An 18,212-nucleotide genomic window follows, 5' to 3' on the forward strand; every position below is an offset into this window, starting at 1 on the left:
CACTATTACCCGAGCCCTTCAACCCGGGGGCTGTCCGGTGCCGCGAGGCCGGGACTGGTGGCAGGGGGCCGAAACCTGGCGCGGCTGAGAGGCTGGATGCGCGGCAGGCTGCCCAACTGACTTGCCTCCGGGCCTCAGGGGGTCCGCCTGGGAAATGAAGAGGGGAGACTGTTGGGGCCGCGCCGGCTCTCACCTGAGATCCTCCAGGCTCAGGGGACGCACCACAAGGGACGCAGGAGCCTCCTCAGACTGTGCCCGCTTCCCCGGGCCGGCTTGACTTACTGTGGGGCGGGTCAAAAGTCACCTGACGCGAGCCACCTGATTCGCGGAGTGCAGATCTGGCGCGATGCACCCTGGGAGTTGTAGTTTTCACGAGTCTCAGCGGGACAATTGGGGGTTGGGGCGAAGCGGAGAGGCGCAGGCAACTTGGCAGGGATAGGGGCTTGGGTTTGTGGGAGTAATAAGTCACTATTAGGGCCACAGAGACTCTCTCATCCCCCAGAGCCCGACCGGGAACCCCGAGGTATTTGGATGAGCAAGGAGGAAGCCTTGGTTCAAGTCGCAAACCCGGTCCTGAGGAGCGGGACCTCTAGTCCCGCCTTCCGCCGCCGCTCCGCCTATAGCCGGGGCCCGTCGCTCGAGTGGCGCGACACTCCGCCTCCCTCAACCAATGGGAAGACGAGTATTCCCTGTGTTGCGCGTGGCTAGAAAGATTGGCAGGCGATGCCCCGCCTCGGCGCCTTGTCAGGGTGAAGTGTGCAGGAGTGAGCGCCTCGGCTTGGGACGCAAGCTGCGCTCGTCTTCTCTGCAATGGCTGCAGGGTCTGTCACTCTGGGCATCGACCTGGGCACCACGTCTGTGAAGGTGGCCCTGGTGGAGGCCGCGCCTGGCGACCCTTCCGGGTTCGTGGTACTGGCGAGCTGTGCCCGGGCTGCGCGAGCCGAGGTGGCGGCCCAGAGCGCGGCAGCCGGGCCCCAGGTGAGGCAGCCGCCTCCTCCAGGAGTCTTCTGACTCCCTCTTCCTCCTCAAAGAGGATTCCCTGGCTGCTCCAGCCTGTCTGATCCCTGCCTGCCTGCTGCAACTCCCTCCATCCGTTAGGTTTCGTCCCAGGAGCTTTCCTACCTGCTGGCACCGATCTCCCCTACTCTCTGGCCGTCTCTGGGAGCCTTGCCCTTGGCGCTGAATCCCCGTGCTCTCTGCCCTCCACTTTCTGTACCTGCGGGAAATTGCTCTTCGTATATGGAGTGATCTCAGGCCTGCTCATTCTTGCTGCTCTCTGCTCCTTGCATCTGCCAGCGTCCTCAAATTCAGGATTCAGTTTGTTCCCCAGGGCAGTGCCTGAGTTTTCCTTGAGAAATCAGATGCAGAATCAGGAGTAACCTGCTAGTCTCTCATCCCGCAGGAGTGGAATGTGGAGGGAGGAACCCAAATACTTGGACAGGAAACGTCCCTCCTGCCCTGAAGGCTGAGACACTTTGGAGGAAAGATGCCAAGATGGATAGAAAGACATTGAGAGATACCTTGATTAAAATGTTTGGAAAAGTTCAGACTGATAATTATACATGAAAACTAGTGTTTTGTGAAAGCTACAAGGTAGAAATGGAGAATTTCACTGCTGTAGGCTCAGCTGTAAGATGTGGGTTCAGAAAGGATGTCAATCTTCAGTTCTGAATTCCATTAATTCCCTGGAAAAGGTAGCTCTATATTCAGTTAATTGACAATAGAAATTGACATCAAGAAACTTTCTGTGTAACCTCATGACTTTTTCTTCTGGATCTCAGCTTGTTCTCCAACTTGAAATAGATGACTTCTATGATCCCTTCCAGTCATAAACCTCAGTTTTCTGAGCCCAGTCCCACTCCGAACAGGTTTGTATTTCACAAACTGTTGCTACATACCTGGACTCAGTTCTACAGGGTTCAGAGTCCATCTTGCTCAGAAGCATTTCAGAGGATAGATTTCAGGAGCACGTTGCATTTTCATAGAGCCTTTCAAAATTAGTTTGGTTGAGGCATCAGGGCATTTTAGAATGATTATCTCACTTCATGGACTGTGAAATGGAGGCAAAGTCAGCTCTGACCCTGTGGAGGTGAGGAGCCAAGCTGGGATTACAGGGAGTGGGTTTAGGCAGTGCCCTTTTCTTGGTAATTCTTGCTTTCTTCCCATCCCCTAGTGTTCAGCAGGCTCTTCCGTGTTTATAGGCACACCCAGTGCTCCACCCCTGCCTAAGGAGGGGTTTAGAGGGGGCAGTAATAGCCCCCATTGCATCCTCCACATGTGTCTTCTGCTCTGGGACAAACGGCATTGCTGTAATTTCATCTATAGCAGGAATTCCCAACCTTGGCACTGTTGCTATTTCGGGTTGGATGATTCTTTGTTGTGGGGGCTGTCCTGTGGATCATAGGATGTTTCGCAGCATTCCTGGCCTCTAACCCTCTGCATGCCGTAGAATCCTCCTTTCCAACTGTGACACCCTCAAATTTCTTCATGTTGCCAAATTTTTTCTAGGGGACAAAAATCACCCCTGGGGTGAGAACTACTGATCTATGGAAACACCTGGTGACTCTGTTCTTTCCTCATTTCCATCCTTCTCTCTCTTTAGAAATATTGTGTATACCACGGTCAAGTCTGGCAGCCATGTGGAAGGTCAGACTTTTAGCTCTTTGAACTTTAAAATATCAGGATTTTTGAGGGAAGCTCTGTGACTCTGAGTTACTCATTTTCCTTCTCTGGGCTTCAGTTTCCCCATCTGTAAAAAGGGTGTTGGGGGGAGGAGGATTGAATGAGTTTCTAAGTTCTTTTTTCATATCTGAAATTCCAGGATATGACCTGGTCGTCGATCAATTGATATTCTGGAGCAGGGAATGGGGGCAGTGCCTTTCCTGTTACATTGTGGGTGTACCCATTGTCCAAGAATTCCTCCCCCGTCTCCCTCACCACTAAAATGCGAACTAACTGCCACACACTGACTTGTCTTCACTCCCATCTGGCCCATTTTCCTTCTCCGCTGTCCTCACCCACACAGCTCACCCACCCTGGGCCCATTTTTAAATAGCAGCTCCTCTGTCTTGGGTTCATGCACCCAACGTCTGATGGCCATGTGGGAGCTATTTGAACCAGCCCTGTCCAATAGAAATATGAACCACGTGGGTAATTTTCAACTTTTGTAGCCGTATTAAAAAAAACTGTAAAGAGGGGAGGATACAGCTCAGTGGTAGTGTGTTTAGCATGCAGGAGATCCTGGGTTCAACCCCCAGTACCTCCATTAAATACATAAACAAATAAACCTAATTACTCGCACCCCCAATAAACTGTGAAAAGGAACCAGTGAAATTAATTTTAATTGCATATTTTATTTAACCCAATGTATCCAAACATATCATTTCAATATGTAATAATCAATATAAAATTATTAAGTGGCTAGTGTGCTTTTTCTTTTCCTACTAAACCTGAAATCTGATACATAGTTGACAGTGACAGCACATTTCAGTTCAGACTAGCCACGTGTCATTAATGACTGCGTTGGACAGGGCAGGTTTAAACAAAGGTCTCTTCCCCACTTCCTTCTTCTTTTGCCATCTTCTTTCTTCCCTCCTGGGGGGTCAGGCACAGCCATGCACCTCCTCTCTGCCCCGTCGTTTACTGCCCAGGCAGTTCTGCTGTAATGTCTCCTGCATAGATAGTCTTGTTAGGATGTAGGGCTGCCTCCTCGAGAAAATGCAGTGTGCTCCCCCTCCGCTCCTTCCCCATCTCACCTCTCCTACCTTCCTTCTTTCTGCTTCTTTGGTCCTGTGTGTCTGGAGCCAAGTGCTGCCTCAGACCCAGGCCGGCAGGCCCACAGGGGACACAGGAAGGGTTTGTTGGGAGGAGGGGAGGCCTGCACTGCCTGCTGGAGGGAACAAAGGGCCTGAGGGCTCAGTCTTCAGATGCTTATTCAACATCTTGAGCTTTTCCAGTTCCCCAAAGAACAGAGGTTGCTTAAGAGCTGAGCCACATTTCTCTTCCTCTCTGAATGTTCCCTGGATCCTTAGCGTTGTAATGTGTGAGTTTATTCTGTGAGGTGATTTTTGTGTGTCCCAAATACTTTACTTTGCTAGAGATCAAAATAAGTATTCAATTTATTAAATTCAGAACTCTAGTTCTTACTTAAGCTTTTAAATTTAGCTTATAAAGACTATTCCATTTATAAGCCTAACATTTTATCCCTTGTTTTTGAGGGCCTCTGAATAATACTCAATGCCATATTAGTTAATTAAATGCCTTAGATGTTTTAAACTGCAGTATACATTTAATATATCTTCTTTTTTAGGTACTACAGTTATCTGACCTGAATCTTTTCAGAATACTTAAATAATTCTTATAAATCTAATAAATTAAATACATAGCTGTGTAAACCTTAAATGATCTTATATGTTTCAAGTCCTTTTTGTTTTCTTAAAAAATTGAAGTATAGTTGATTTACAATAGTGTGTTGGTTTCAGGTGTACAGCAAAGTGATTTTGTTATATATATATAATATATATATATATTATATTACTGCTTGATTGGATTTGGCATTTTGTTAGCTCTAAGATACCTAAATGCATTTTCCCATCTGCCTCCCAAGACCTTTGAACTTTTCCAAATCCTGCATTCATTTCATATGCTTGTCTTTTAGGACCACAGGATGCTTAGAGACATTAATATGCTGTTGAATTATATTCTGTCTATCTTGCATGCCTTTGTCTTTCAAGGTTATGCCTAGAGACATTTTCAAAGAGGCAGGAAGTGAGAAAAAAAGGCAAATCAGGGAAAAGATGGTCCTGACTTTCCTGAATCTCTTTTCCACCCTGGGAAAATCTTCCCACACTCTCAGTCTCTGTGTATAGCTAAACCCTTTGCCCAATTAGTTTTCTGAAAACACAGCTCTGATGATGATACTTTCCCATTCAGAAAGCCCCAGGTGCTCCCCACTACCTTTTTTGGGCAGAGCCCCTCACTGATTGGGTCCCAGACTCTCCTCTTCTCCAGCCTTGTCTCCTACACCACCACCCACCACTGCCCATCCCCCTGGTGCAGTGCCCAGCTGTCCCCTGGGCTTCCTCCTTGCTTGCCTTCCCTAGGTGGGTTTTTGTTTCCAAGTCCAGGGCCTGGTCCTCAGGGCAGTCAGGAAATGTTTGCCAGATGGATGAAATGAAACTTGAGTAGAAGCCAACACTAGGTCCTGTCCTCAAGTGCTTTAGTCCTGGAGGTCTTTCTTGATTACATCTTTCTTGCTGGGTTCCTCCCTGCTGGGTTTCATCTTCCCCTTCCCCCAACGCTCCATGTGCCTCACCAAAGACCTTGGCCTTGTTTTTCTTTGCAGGATGGCCTTTCTTGTGTTTTCCTGTCCATCCTGCTGGACTGTAAGCCCCTGTTGGCTCAGACTCTCCCATAGCAGACGGTAGAGCCTGGGTGGTCCGCGGTAGCACCTCATCTGTGAAGGGAGGAGTGGGACCTCACCCACCACATTCCTACTCCAGGCCCCACTGGAGGTGGCAGAGACCCCACTGGCCCACATCTCTTCCCTGAGGCCGGTCAGCTGGTCCTGGAAATGACCTCGGTGGAAATAGCTGGGCAGCCACCACCCAGGAAATCCCTTGAGGCCTCTGCCCTCCTCCCCCACCTGTGTGTACACTTCTGCGCAGCGTGTCCTGTTCTGTTTCCAGGGCCAAGAGCAGGATGTGAGGAGAATCATCCAGGCCCTCAATGAGTGCCTTGCTGCTCTTCCCCGGCAGCAGCTGTGGAAGGTCTGCAGCATCGGAGTGTCGGGACAGATGCATGGAGTCATGTTTTGGAAGACAGGCCAAGGTATGCTGGGCTCGGGAGTGATCACACGCTGTTGACAGTCACCCTGGAGCCAGAAAAGTGCCGCCAGGGGCTCTTCGTGAAGGGTCAGCTTATCCTGCTGTGTCTTGTGTTCTGTGTATAGCCTGTCTTGTTCAAATGTGTAATGAACAAGCAAACTGCCTGCTCACACAAGCTTCATGAGCAGGGAAAGGGAGAAGAGTGAGTTCTCTCTGATTCTCTGTTGGAGTCCACGGAGTGGATTTTCTACAGCTTTCTCTATTTGGGCCGATGTCTTGGAGCATCTGTGTCAACAACTAAGAAATTAGTATAGCTGCAGAGGATACCAGGACATAGAGGAAGTGCTTTTGAATTTGGGCATAGTTTTTGTGGTTTAACCTAATCACAGATATTTGTGCTTTTTAAATTCCAAGGTGCGTCCTTTTCATGGGCGCACTTGCCAAGCATTATTTATTTGGCTGTTTTATTTCAGAAGGTCTGCCACAGTGCAGAGGTGGGTGGCCTGTTCTCTTTGGCCTCCAGGAGGAGAACTAAGCCAGCAATACAGCAATGAGCACTTTGCATGCCAGGTGCTGAGCTAAGGATGTGACCTGCTTGAGCTCATTGAATTTTCCCGACACCCTTATGACGTGGGTCATACTATTGTCCCTTTTGTGCAGATGAGAAATTGAGGTTCAGGGAGGTTAATATAATATGCTCAGGGCTACGTGGCAGCAAGTGGTGACTCCAGCTTTCAAACCTGAGTCTGTCTGATGTCAGGAACTGAACTCTGAAAGGCCTCGGAGAGGACCAGAGACACAGTGGGGCACAATAGCTCAGTGGCAGGAGGAACTCCCCAGCAGAAGGTCCGCGGAAGGGTTAGGCTCCTGTAGGAAGTTGTGAGCTCCTGTTACAGTAAGCATTAAAAGAAATAAATTTTTTTTTAATTATAAAAATTTCTATGGGGACATCAAAGTAGGGAAAACAGTATTATGAACTGACACATACCCATTATCCAGCTTCAAAAATACCAACATTTTGGGAGAGGGTATAGCTCAGTGGTAGAGCGTTTTCTTAGCATGCATGAGGTCCTGGGTTCAATCCCTAGCACCTCCATTAAAATAAATAAAAACCCAATTGCCTCCCCCCCAAACAAAAACAAACAAACAAAAAGCAACATTTTACTGCAGGTGTTTTAAGCAGAGGTTGGACGACTACTTTGCAGGGGGTGGCGGGGACAGCTGTAGTTAAAGAGATTTGAGCACTGGATTCATCCCTTTCTGCTTGGAGAGTCAGCAGTTTCGATTCCCCGGGGCCAAGGGAGTGGTGACTTGTGTCTCAGTAGCTTGAGTGGGGTCTGGTGATGCATCCTTTGACTGGTCCCCAGGATGGGCCTGGGTATCTGCAGAAGCCAGCACAGGCCCTCTCCCTCTCCTCTGCCAGTCATCAGGCCAGCTGGGACCACAGGAGCTACTTGGCTCCAATCAGTAGTCAGAGCAGAAGGCCGATTAGGATGTTAGAGCTGACCCCTCAGGGGGAGTCTAGGTTGTAAAAGCTTTTTAAACTCCTTAATTTTGTATTAATGAGAATAAATGTCCTTTTAATACTAAAACCCTTCCCAAAGAGGACAGCAGAGATCTAAGGCATGTGGTCTGGTCACACGCCTTCCTTTCTGCCAGTCTCCTGGTCTCTGTAACAACCGCACAAACCATCGTCCACGTCGTTTGAGAGAGCTGCTTAATATTTCATTGAGCCCGCTCGCATGCCTTCTTGTTTTGTTTTCTGTTTCTGGGAAGGAGGAGAGCCATTGTTTGACAATAATGATACCTGCTTAGCAGAGTGAGTGAAATTATATATGAGATCAAGTCATTCGGCTTTTAATAGCGGCTGTGAATTCAGTTTGGTTTCAGGATGCATGATATAGGAGGCTCTGTGCTGGGCCCCGCGGGAGACATTGGAACAGGGATGCAGCCCTGGCCTTCCAGGGCTCACTCAAGGCAGTCAACACAGACGGGCACCAGTAACCTGAGCAGAGAGCTAATTGCTTCCACGAGGGCACAGAGGGCACCGGCGAGCCAGTTGGAGGAGAGGAGAGGGAGTGACTAGTGTCTTCTGAGAGGCCTGTGGTTACACCTGTTTCCACATTCCATTTCCAGGCTCAGTAATAGCAGGAGAGAAGTGGGGATCATAAAACCCAGCTAAAAGGCAGGCAGCAGACAGGGAGAAAATATTTGCTAGTGTATAGTAGACAGAAGAACGGACATGTGTACATATGAAGAACGAATAACAAAGAAAGGGCAAATGGCCCTGTGGAAAAATGGGCAGAGGAAACCAACAGGCACTTCCTAGAAGAGGAAATTCAAATAGCTAATAAACCTATGAAAAGATGCTCAGTGTCATTAGTAATTAGGGAAGTGCTGACGAAAACAACAATGAGAAATCATTTTCCAGCCACTGGATTGTAAGAAATAAAAGTTTGAGAATGTCAAGAGCTAGCAAAGGGGGTGGAAAATTGGTTCTTTTAAACGCCGCTGCTGTTAGTGTAAATGAGCATGTCTGTTTCGGAGGGCAGTTTGGCGGGGTATTAAAAATAAGAAAGCTGCAATGACTCAGCGGCCCTGTTACTTGGAATCTGTTCTGGAAAAGGGTTTCAACATGTATGTGCAAAAGAGGCATAACCGTGGTCGCTTGTTGCATTGTTGTTTATTGCAGTGAAAACAGTGATGTGTAACCGTGCTGTAGAATGGTTGGTACCCCATGCTGTAGAATGATATGTTTGGGAAGGGTCAGGTTATCTTGCTGCCTCTTGTGGCAGAAATATTAGGCATGAAAAATATAATAGTTCAAATAAAGAACATAGTAGTTGGGACTGATAGCAGAACGGGTAGAACTTTGGAACAAGTTAGAGAATGAAAGATCAGACTGAGGACATCTCTCAGAAGGAAGAGGGGAAGGACAAAGAAGAAAATATTTTTTAAAAAAAGCTTAAGAGCTATTGAGGATACAAACAGAAGTACTAGTATCGGAATAATAGGAGACCTAGAAAGGCAAAAATAAAAATGGTAGAGGAGGAAATGTTTGAAGAATTAATGGTGAAAATTGCCTCATAAATAAGCTGGAATGCTGCAGAGAGGGCCCAGAGAATGTCAAAGAGGAGAGAGAGGGAAAAGCCCACAGCTAGCGGTATTGCAGTGACCTTTTAAGGATTTGAAAGACAAAGAGAATATTCTAAAAGCTTGTAGAGTGAAAGATCAGATCCCATATGAGTGCCTTAGAAGCATATTAACATCCGATTTTTTCCAACAGCAACATTCCACTGTAAAGAGGCAATGGAATGGTACTGTGGTTGTCTACTGCCACAAAACAAACTACCTCCGAATTCAGTGTCTTAAAACAGCAACCAGTTTTATTATGGCTTGTGATTTTAGGGGTCAGAACTGGACAGGGCTCAGCTGACCTATCTGCTCTACGTGGAGTTGATGGCAGTTGCTTGGGAGTACTTATCTGGTGGACAGACTAATCTGGAGGGTTCAGGGTGGCTCTGCTCAATGCCTGGTGCCTTGGTGGGGAAGCCTGGAAGCCTGGGCTCGGCTGGGGATGGTCTGCCAGATGCCTACACATGACTTCTCCATGTAGCCTCTCCAGCATGGTGGCCTCAGGGTGGTGGGACTTCTTATGTGGTGCCTGGCCTCCCCCAGAGTGAGTGCGCTAGGAGGCTCTGGTGGTTGCTGCAAGGCTTCTGATGACCTAGTTTTGAGAGTCCCAGGATGTCACTTCCACCACATTCTCTTGGTCAAGGAAACACCAAGGCCAGTCCAGATTCAAGGAAAAAGGACTTAGACTCTACCTCATAAGGGGAGGAGTAACAAAAACTTTGTGGTAATCTACCACAAATCTACAAATAAATTTCTTAAGTATTGAAGACAAGGAACTTAAAACCGAGAGTATTATAATTGATTAAACTATCATTCAAATATGAGGATATGAAAATATGCCCTGAGGCATATAGACCTTCAGGCACTTCAACGCAGAACTCTACCCTGGAAACAATTTGGGGTGAAATATTTAAATAAGAGCAGAGGAAAATTCAGGAGATAGTTCAAGCAATAAATGGAGGAAAGATGACCAGATTTCATAGTGAATTTTGATGTCTGAAAAATCCATTCGGTAAGACCAAAGGACAAGAGAAAATATTATGTAACCATCCAGAATCAAGTCTAGCCAACATCATCATGGCTGGAAGGACAGAGACCAGGGGGCTTGTGAGTGTGCCAACTTCTTTTCTTACATGGGAGGGGGAGATACATCAACTTAAAAAATGAATAAAAAGGAGGGTAGAAGAAGCGAGGCAAATGGAGGGAGTAGTGACCTGCCTGGGGTCCACACAGCTGTTACAGGTGGAGCGAGGTACTAAACCCAGGTGCTTTGGTGTCAGAACCCCTGAGTGCCAGTGCAGCATTGTCCTGGTGCTAAAATCTGTCCTGTAACCTCACTAGCAGAGTAGTCTCAAGGACTTGCTGGTGGTCGGTAGCTCTTTTCTCCGTTTTTGGTCATCTCCTTTGTTCCAGGCTGTGAATGGACAGAGGGAGGGGCCGCCCCTGTGTTTGAGCCCAGAGCTGTGAGCCAGCTGGTCACGTGGCAGGATGGCCGGTGTAGCAGCAAGTTCCTGGCTTCTCTGCCCCAACCAGAGTCCCACCTCAGTGTGGCCACGGGGTTTGGCTGTGCAACTATCTTCTGGCTTTTGAAAAACAGGTATGGAAAATAGTTCCTTGAACTGGGTGATGAATTTCCAGGGGGAATGGCTAAAGGGCTGTACCTTCAGCTGGTCAGGATCCCTCCATATGCTGGACCATCCCTCAGTGAATGTGGCCCAGCAGAGGGTGGAGTCACAGGACTTAGACTTGGTCTACCCCTGCTTCATTTTGCAGAGGGCTCTTCTTGGTTATCTGATTCTAACCCTGAGGGGGAAAGATGGGGCCAGAGAGGGCGAGGGGCTTGCCAAGGGTCACATGATGGGTTCATGGTGGGGTCAGGGCTGCTGAGAACGCCTGACATCCTGCTTTCCCAGGCATAGTGAGTTCTCTCCCCTAAGGCTGACTCTGGCCAGCTTGGCTTGGAGGTGCTGGGAGGTCCTCATCTTGGGAGTTCAGCTGTGGAAGGTCCATAACCTGAGGGGTCCTGGCTGCCACCCAGCTGCGCCATGTCTAGTCCACACTGCCCACAGTTAGGTGCGGCACATGCTTTCAAGTCGATATTAGACCACACTGAATTGTTTTGAAAAACAGCCCAGAGTCCCTGAAGTCCTACGATGTAGCTGGCACCATCCATGACTATGTGGTTGCCATGCTGTGTGGCTTGACAAGACCCCTGATGTCCGACCAGAATGCTGCTAGCTGGGGATATTTCAACACCAGGAGACAAAGCTGGAACTTAGAGATGTGAGTATAACCTTGCAGGATGGCTCGAGGCCAAAGGCAGAATCTTTACAGTGGGAGTTTCAGTGGGGCTTTTCCATCTGGGAATAGTGGAGGATTCCACGAGGCCAGGAATCAGGTTCCAATACCTCCCAGCCTGTTCCAATCTGTGGGTGTGGGTGGCCTGGCTGTAAGTGACATCCTTGGGGAGGGGTGCCACCCACCACGCCATGCAGTCCTGCTCCTCTGCTGTCACCCAGACTTAGGGTGGGGTCCTTTCTATGAGTTCTTCTTGTGATCTGGGTCCAGCCCGAAGATTCCAGAGAACAATTTCCATTCTTTAATATATTTTAAAATAGGGTCAAGCAATGAAAGCAGGGGGCTTGAGGGATGCCTTTTAAGTTCTTTTTAAACAATCATTTACCTTTTCAGGTCCAGAAATCAGTGCCCTATAAGTTCACTTCCTTCAGGGCCCAAATTCTGAGCTCTGTAATAAAACAAAAAGCAACTGGTAGTTCAGGTAAAGGACTTTCTAGCATGTTTTATAAAATTGACAGCCCCATGTCCACTAACCCCGAGTGCTGAATGTGTTTGTTATCCAGGACATGGATGGGTTTGACTTTGGTTTGACCTGTGCTAACCAACTGTGACTTCGCTCTAAACCTCCAACTGCCTCCCTTTGCAGAGTGTTTTGCCCTCCGTTCAAACGCAGGAGGCCGGATGCCAATGATATCTGCCTCTTATCCAATCCTTTCTTTTCTTTTCTTTTTAAAATATATTTTATGTTTATTTTTATGCATTTATTTAGTAGGGAGTGGTGGTAATTAGGTTTATTTATTTATTTAGTTTTTCGATGGAGGTACAGGGGATTGAACCCAGGACCTTGTACATGCTAAGCATGCACTCTACCACTCGAGCTATACCCTAACCCCCCCATTCTTTCTGATCCCCTCTGCTTACACTGGTTGTGTTCTTCCCCAGAAGGCCTATCCCAAGCTCCTGAAAGCCAGTGTTCACTCTTTAAACAACCCAAGCCTATTTCTCATGGTGTTAAAAAAGCCGAAGAGGCCGTCTGTGAACACACTGGTTTCCAGCCTCTCTTCTCTAATGTGTATCCTATAGCGCTTTCCTTTGCTGACTTTCCTGGAAACAATGAAAAACAGAAAACAAACACCAGGTAGATATACTGTCCACTTTTGGTTTGCAGACTGAGGGCCGCAGGCTTTCCCGTCCACCTGCTCCCGGACATCGCCGAGCCCGGCAGCGTGGCGGGTAGAACTTCGCGTGCATGGTTTGAAATCCCAAAGGGAACGCCGGTGGGCGTGGCCTTGGGTGATTTGCAGGCCTCAGTCTATTCCTGTATGGCCCAGAGGACGGACGCAGGTAAGGCTTTCCTTGGTTCTCTCCTCAGACGTCTACTGGGGCCTCCTAAGCCCCAGCTCTGTGCGAGGGTCCGAGGGGCACATGTAGCCAGCAGTCTTGGCATCCTGTTGACTGGAAAACACTCTCATCCCTTACAGATGAAGCTCCTGCCCAGGGAGCTTACAATCCAGCAGGGCAAGTTCTGTCCTGACCACAGTCCGTGCCTTTCCTCTCTAGGGCCAGGTGAGGGAAATGACTCTAGTGGGCTGGTTTCTGTATATCTCCCCGATCGAGAAAACAGATGAGTAGATTAGGGTTTTTGTTCCTGTGTGTGTGTCTATGAACGTTCCCTCCAATCTGATTAGAAGTGCAGAGTCTTTTCTGTTTTCTGTGTAAGAGAGTCACAGTGAGGTGGAGGCAGCCATCCAGGGCAGGGTTGGCAAACTTTTCCTGTAAGGGGCCAGATAGTAAATATTTTAGGCTTTGTGGGCCATTTAGTTTCTGTCATAACTCCTAAACTCTGCTGTTGGGGCAGGAAGGTAGCCATAGCCAATACATACATAAGTGGGCATAGCTGTGTTCCAATAAAACTTTATTTATAGATACAAAATGTGAATTTCATAAAATTTTCATGTGTCATGAAATATTCTCCTTTTGGTTTCTTTTCAACCATTAAAAATGGTAAGAATGTGCTACTGGGATTGTAAAATGGCGAAGTCCCTCTGGAAAACAGTCTGGCACGTTTTCAAAAGTTAAACACGAAATTACCATGGGACCCAGTAATTCCGCTCCTAGGTGTGTACCCACGAGAGCTGACAACACACATCCACACAAAAACTTGTACACAAATGTTCCTCTCAGTATTATTCCTAACAGCCCAAAAATAGAAACAACCCAAATGTCCATCAACCGATAAATGGATTTTAAAAAAGTGGAAGAGCCACACAGCTAACGTGCTACAACGTGTGAATGAAAGTGAAAGAACTGAAAGAAACTTGTCACGAAAAGCCACACAGTGTACAATTCTTTTCCTGTAAAATATCCAAAATAGGCAAATCCATGGAGGCTGAAAGTAGATTAATGGTTGTCAAGGGCTGGGAATGAGGGTTGATTGCTAACCAGCATGGGAGTTTCTTTCTGGAGTGATGAAAATGTCCTAAAATTAGATTGTGGTTATGTTTGTACAACTCTGTGAATATATTAAAAAGCGCAGAATTGGACACTTTAAAAGGGTGCCTTTTAAGGTGAATTTATTTGAATTACATCTCAATAAAGCTGTCGTTAATAAAAAAAAGTTAAAGCCGTAGTTAGCTCCTGGGCCTTACGAAAACAGGTGTCAGGCTGGATATGGCCTGGGGACTTTTGTCTACCCGCCGCCCCCAGGGCCTACCCCAAAAGTGTAAGTGGGCAGAGGTGGGAAAGTTGAATGTTGACCTCAGTTAGTTTGGCCCCAACAGGTTTTTTGGCCAGGTCTCATGAAAGATGAAGGAGAGACTCCTGGAACAGTCTGCAAGCTCTGGCCTTGATCTAGAGGAAAAAATCATCCCTTCTGCTCTGGGTCTGGGAGCCTCCCTCCTGGTGGTGGAGGGAGGTTGAGTAGAACGCCTTGGAAATGAGAAGGAGGTGGTACTCGCCGAAAATGAATGAAACCACCCCAGAGAATAAAATGCTTGGGCTAAGGTCTTACTCTCCATGAATACTTGCCTACTGCTGTGTAACAAATCACTCCAACACTTAAGTAGCCCCAGACAGCAAACACTCATTGTCTTGCACAGTTTCGAAGAGTCAGGAATCCGAATGGATGGTCTGGCTCACGGTCCTTTGTGGGACGGCAGTCCCGCTGTGGTCGGCTGGGACTGCAGTCATCCGAAGTCAAGATGATTGAATGAGGGAGTAGGGTATAGCTCAGTGGTAGAGTGCATGCTTAGCATGCACGAAGTTCTAGGTACAATCCCCAGTACCTCCTCTCAAATAAATGAATAAATCTAATTACCTCCCTACAAAGAAAAAAAACTTAAAAAAACAAGACGATTGAATGGGTAACTAGTCTCATTGGTGTCAGGAATGGGTCATCAGAAGTCTTCATCATTGTTTGGGGACTAACAGAGCATAGAGGTTACCTGGCCCTAAGTATTATTAACAGTGTCTACTAACTATGAAGCCCTTGACGACAGAGAAGTGATTTGCTGCACAGTACAGTCCTGGTCAGTGCAAGGACAGGAGGAACTGTATGGGCCCACGGTGCCAACAGCCATACAGAGGGCGTCTCCATAGGGCTGCTCATGACATGGTACCTGCCTCCCTTCAGAGCAAGTGATCAAGACAGAAGCTGTAATGCCTTTTAAAGACCTAGTCTCCAAACTCACGCACTGTCACTTCTGCTTTACTTTCTTCCTTGGAAGCGTGTGACTGAGTCCAGCCCACCCTAAGGCAGAGGGGAATTAGGCTCTGCCTCCTGAAAGGAGTATCGAGGAGTTTGTGGACACACTTTTAAAACCAGCACGCTCTCCCCCTGCCTTGTTGTGACTTGCAACCTCTGAGTTAGCCCAACAGGCCTAACCTCCACTTTCCTTGGACCCCAGTTCTCAACATCAGCACCTCGGTTCAGCTGGTGGCCTCCATGCCTTCAGGATTCCAGCCGGCGCAGACTCCAGACCCCACGGCTCCGGTCGCCTACTTTCCGTACTTCGACAGGACCTACCTGGCGGTGGCAGCGTCACTCAATGGGGGCAACGTACTGGCCACTTTCGTCCGCATGCTTGTCCAGTGGATGGCGGATCTAGGTAAGAGGTGGCCCACACAGCGGTGTGTTCTCCGCTTGCCCTTTCTATGTGGCTGTATCCCGGTGATGAATGTGCCGTAAGCTTCTAGATCCATGTCTCAGACCCAGCCAGGTTCCAGCACATTCGTTCCTTCTTTAGGGATCTGAGCCTGTAGGCTTCTTTCCTCTCATCTTCTGAGCTGCTCTCACCTATTCTCTTATTTGAGGGGCATCTTCTCCCCTAATCTTGACTTTGGAGAATCCTAATAGTGTCCTGGCTCTCCCCGGCCCCACTGTGTTACTGTCTCTGTCAGTAAGCCCCTGGGTCCCTTATGTTTGAGGTTTGCCTTCTGATGACAACAGACAGCTGAGAATAAAATGATCAGATGTGAATGAGTGCAAAGACTCCCAGTATTTTACAAGATTATCAAATCCTCATAGCACTTATTCCTGGTGGGTAGCTCCTGTCCCCCTTTCTTGGAAGGGTCCCTGGAAACTGCTCTCTTTAGGGGAGAATCGACCAGGCCTTCCTCTGCTCTGCATTTACAGGGAAACATGTGGAGAGGGTTCCTTTCCAAGTACTTAGGGCTAGAAATGAAATTTCTGGTCAGCTGTCTGGAAATAGGAAAATCATGTACATTGGATGCACTGGTTGCTTGTAGGAGCTCAAAATCAGGTCATTCCAGGAAGCATCTAACAGAGTTAACTAGTGGGGGCTCAGGCCACAGGGAGCACGTGGGAAACTCATCCTGGTCATGCAGACAGGTGTTGCTGACCACGTGGGTCCTTCCAGGCTGGCCAGGGACATTGGGATTGTGGGGGAATTCTGACCCCTTGGCTGGGAGCCCCTCAGGAATGCTTAATGTAAAGAACAGAACTTTGATTTTCTTTTGCCTTACATTAAGAAAGGTTTTAAAGATATGGAACCAGTTACCAGAACCTTCAGGCACGCCCTTTACCCTAGATACTGCTTTCACCAAATTGGATCTGTCAAATGTTTACTGAGTTGGCTGGTGCTTCTCTTTATACAGAAGTGACTGTTTTTCTCACCCCTGAAGGAGGTGGTAATATTTAATTTCTCTCTAAGATCCCTTCAAAAAGAAAAGTCTTTTGCATCTTCATGGTTCTTATTTTGATCAAACAGAGAGTGCTTGAAAGGTTAGTGGTTTATGTCACTTAACCTTTTATGAAATTTCTACATTATTTCATTTGATTGAAAAAGATTTTTTTTTCCTCTCTCATTCCTGAGGGTGTAGAGTTGAGTTTGTGTAAGTTAAGCATGCAGATGAAGAGATTTCATGGTGGCTCTTGGGTGGTGGTTCTCAGCACTGGCCACACGCTGGAAATAGTCGTGCAGTTTTAAAAACAATGTTTATGTCCTAGCTTCACCCTTAGAAGTGCTGATTATTTGCCTGGGAGCGGGGAGGGGTAGGGCCTGAGCATGGCATGTTATGAAAGTTTCTCAGGTGATTCTGATGCACTCAGGTGCTGGTAAGCGCTGGTCTAGAACCTTCTACCCAAAAAGCATGGTCCTCAGGCCAGCAGCACTGGCTTCCTCTGGGAGCGGATGATGACTGCGGAGTGTCAGGGCATACCCAGGCACACTGAGTCAGAAGCTGTATTTTAATAAGCTCCCTGAGTGATTCATATGCATATGAAACGGTGAGCTCTGGTCTAGACTGGCAATTCTCAACCTCAGCCGAGAGGCAGGCTAGACTGTGATCAGCACTGTGGTCCTGGGATTCCCATGACACTGCTAATAAGTCTAATAGCAGCCAGGATGATACTTATTGATCAGTGTATGCATTTGGCCTGCTTGGGACCAAGGGTCCCACAGCTGCAGGATGGTTAGGGCTCACAGCAGCATTTAAGATAATCTGTCCCTGAAGGCTGGGCTGGGGTCTGCAGTGAGAGAGCTGGCTGGGGTCTGGGGCAAAAGCACAGCTAGCCAGACTATATGAGTCCTGAGCTGGAGCGAGGAGAGGCAGCAATTCAACCTATCTCTGCCCCCTGGGAACTCTCTAGTCAGCCTGCAGTGAGAGGGTGCATGAACTCACACAGCCTTTCTCTGTTCCTGGCAGGCCTGGAGGTTGAAGAATCCACTGTATACTCATGCATGATCCAGGCAGCTGCACAGCAGAGAGACACGTGCCTAACCATCACTCCAACAGTGCTGGGCGAGAGGCACCTGCCGGACCAGCTGGCCTCAGTGACCAGAATCTCCTCCTCTGACCTCTCCCTGGGGCACGTGACCCGGGCCCTGTGCCGAGGCATTATTCAGAACTTGCACTCAATGCTTCCGTTTCAGCAGCTCCGAGAGTGGGGTGTGGAACGGGTGATCGGCAGTGGGAGTGCGCTGTCCAGGAATGAGGTGCTGAAGCAGGAGGTGCAGAGGGCTTTCCCTTTCCCGGTGTCCTATGGCCAGGATGTAGACGCAGCTGTGGGGGCAGCTCTGGTCATGCTCCAGAGAAACTTCAACCAGCAGGAGTCCTAGCACACTTGTTGGCTAAAGGACTGTTGCAAATTTTATCTAACTAACATTCCTGACATGATCTTGGGGCCATCCTTTTCCTGGACAGCTCTGTGGCGAGCTTTTAAATGATGCTTGTTCTCAAGGCATCATTTTGACCAAGAACCAGCCTTCAGGAAACACTCTAGTAATGCAGCTAGGAGTCACTGACTAGATCCCAAATCAGTTCCTTCTGAAAGAAACTCACCTGGGAGCTGGTTGCAAATGTAAAGGTGGAAAAAAGAAAGAGAGAGGAAGAGAGAAAGAAAACAGAACAGCGGCCCAGCATCCTGGTTGGCAGGGTCACCTGTGAGTCACGTGTAGACAAAGAAAATAAATGTGAACTTCAGACACCAAAAAA

General features: G+C 47.9%; 2 protein-coding genes across 7 annotated transcripts in view; one reads left to right on the forward strand and one right to left on the reverse strand.

The window, feature by feature from the left end:
* CTNS (cystinosin, lysosomal cystine transporter) overlaps nucleotides 1-761 on the reverse strand; it is a 17,092-nt gene extending 16,331 nt beyond the window's left edge. For both annotated transcript variants that reach the window (XM_032497994.1, XM_032497995.1), the window contains exon 1: nucleotides 194-761. The gene's annotated coding sequence lies outside the window, so the exon portion shown is untranslated. The remainder of the gene's footprint in view (nucleotides 1-193) is intronic.
* Nucleotides 756-18,212, forward strand: SHPK (sedoheptulokinase). Of its 5 annotated transcripts, none has more exons than XM_032497989.1 (8): nucleotides 841-978; nucleotides 5,345-5,384; nucleotides 5,688-5,829; nucleotides 10,374-10,557; nucleotides 11,091-11,243; nucleotides 12,427-12,602; nucleotides 15,164-15,364; nucleotides 17,424-18,212. In XM_032497989.1, the coding sequence occupies exons 2-8, from the start codon at nucleotides 5,346-5,348 to the stop codon at nucleotides 17,834-17,836; spliced, it is 1,308 nt and encodes a 435-aa protein (XP_032353880.1). In that variant the 5' UTR covers nucleotides 841-978; nucleotide 5,345; the 3' UTR covers nucleotides 17,837-18,212. The 5 variants fall into 5 exon arrangements, with proteins under 5 accessions (XP_032353877.1, XP_032353880.1, XP_032353879.1 ...); XM_032497988.1 differs by lacking the exon at nucleotides 841-978 and adding an exon at nucleotides 1,361-2,089; XM_032497987.1 differs by lacking the exon at nucleotides 841-978 and adding an exon at nucleotides 1,361-1,868.

The sequence above is a fragment of the Camelus ferus genome, chromosome 16 (assembly GCF_009834535.1).
Source record: "Camelus ferus isolate YT-003-E chromosome 16, BCGSAC_Cfer_1.0, whole genome shotgun sequence".
NCBI lineage: Eukaryota > Metazoa > Chordata > Mammalia > Artiodactyla > Camelidae > Camelus > Camelus ferus.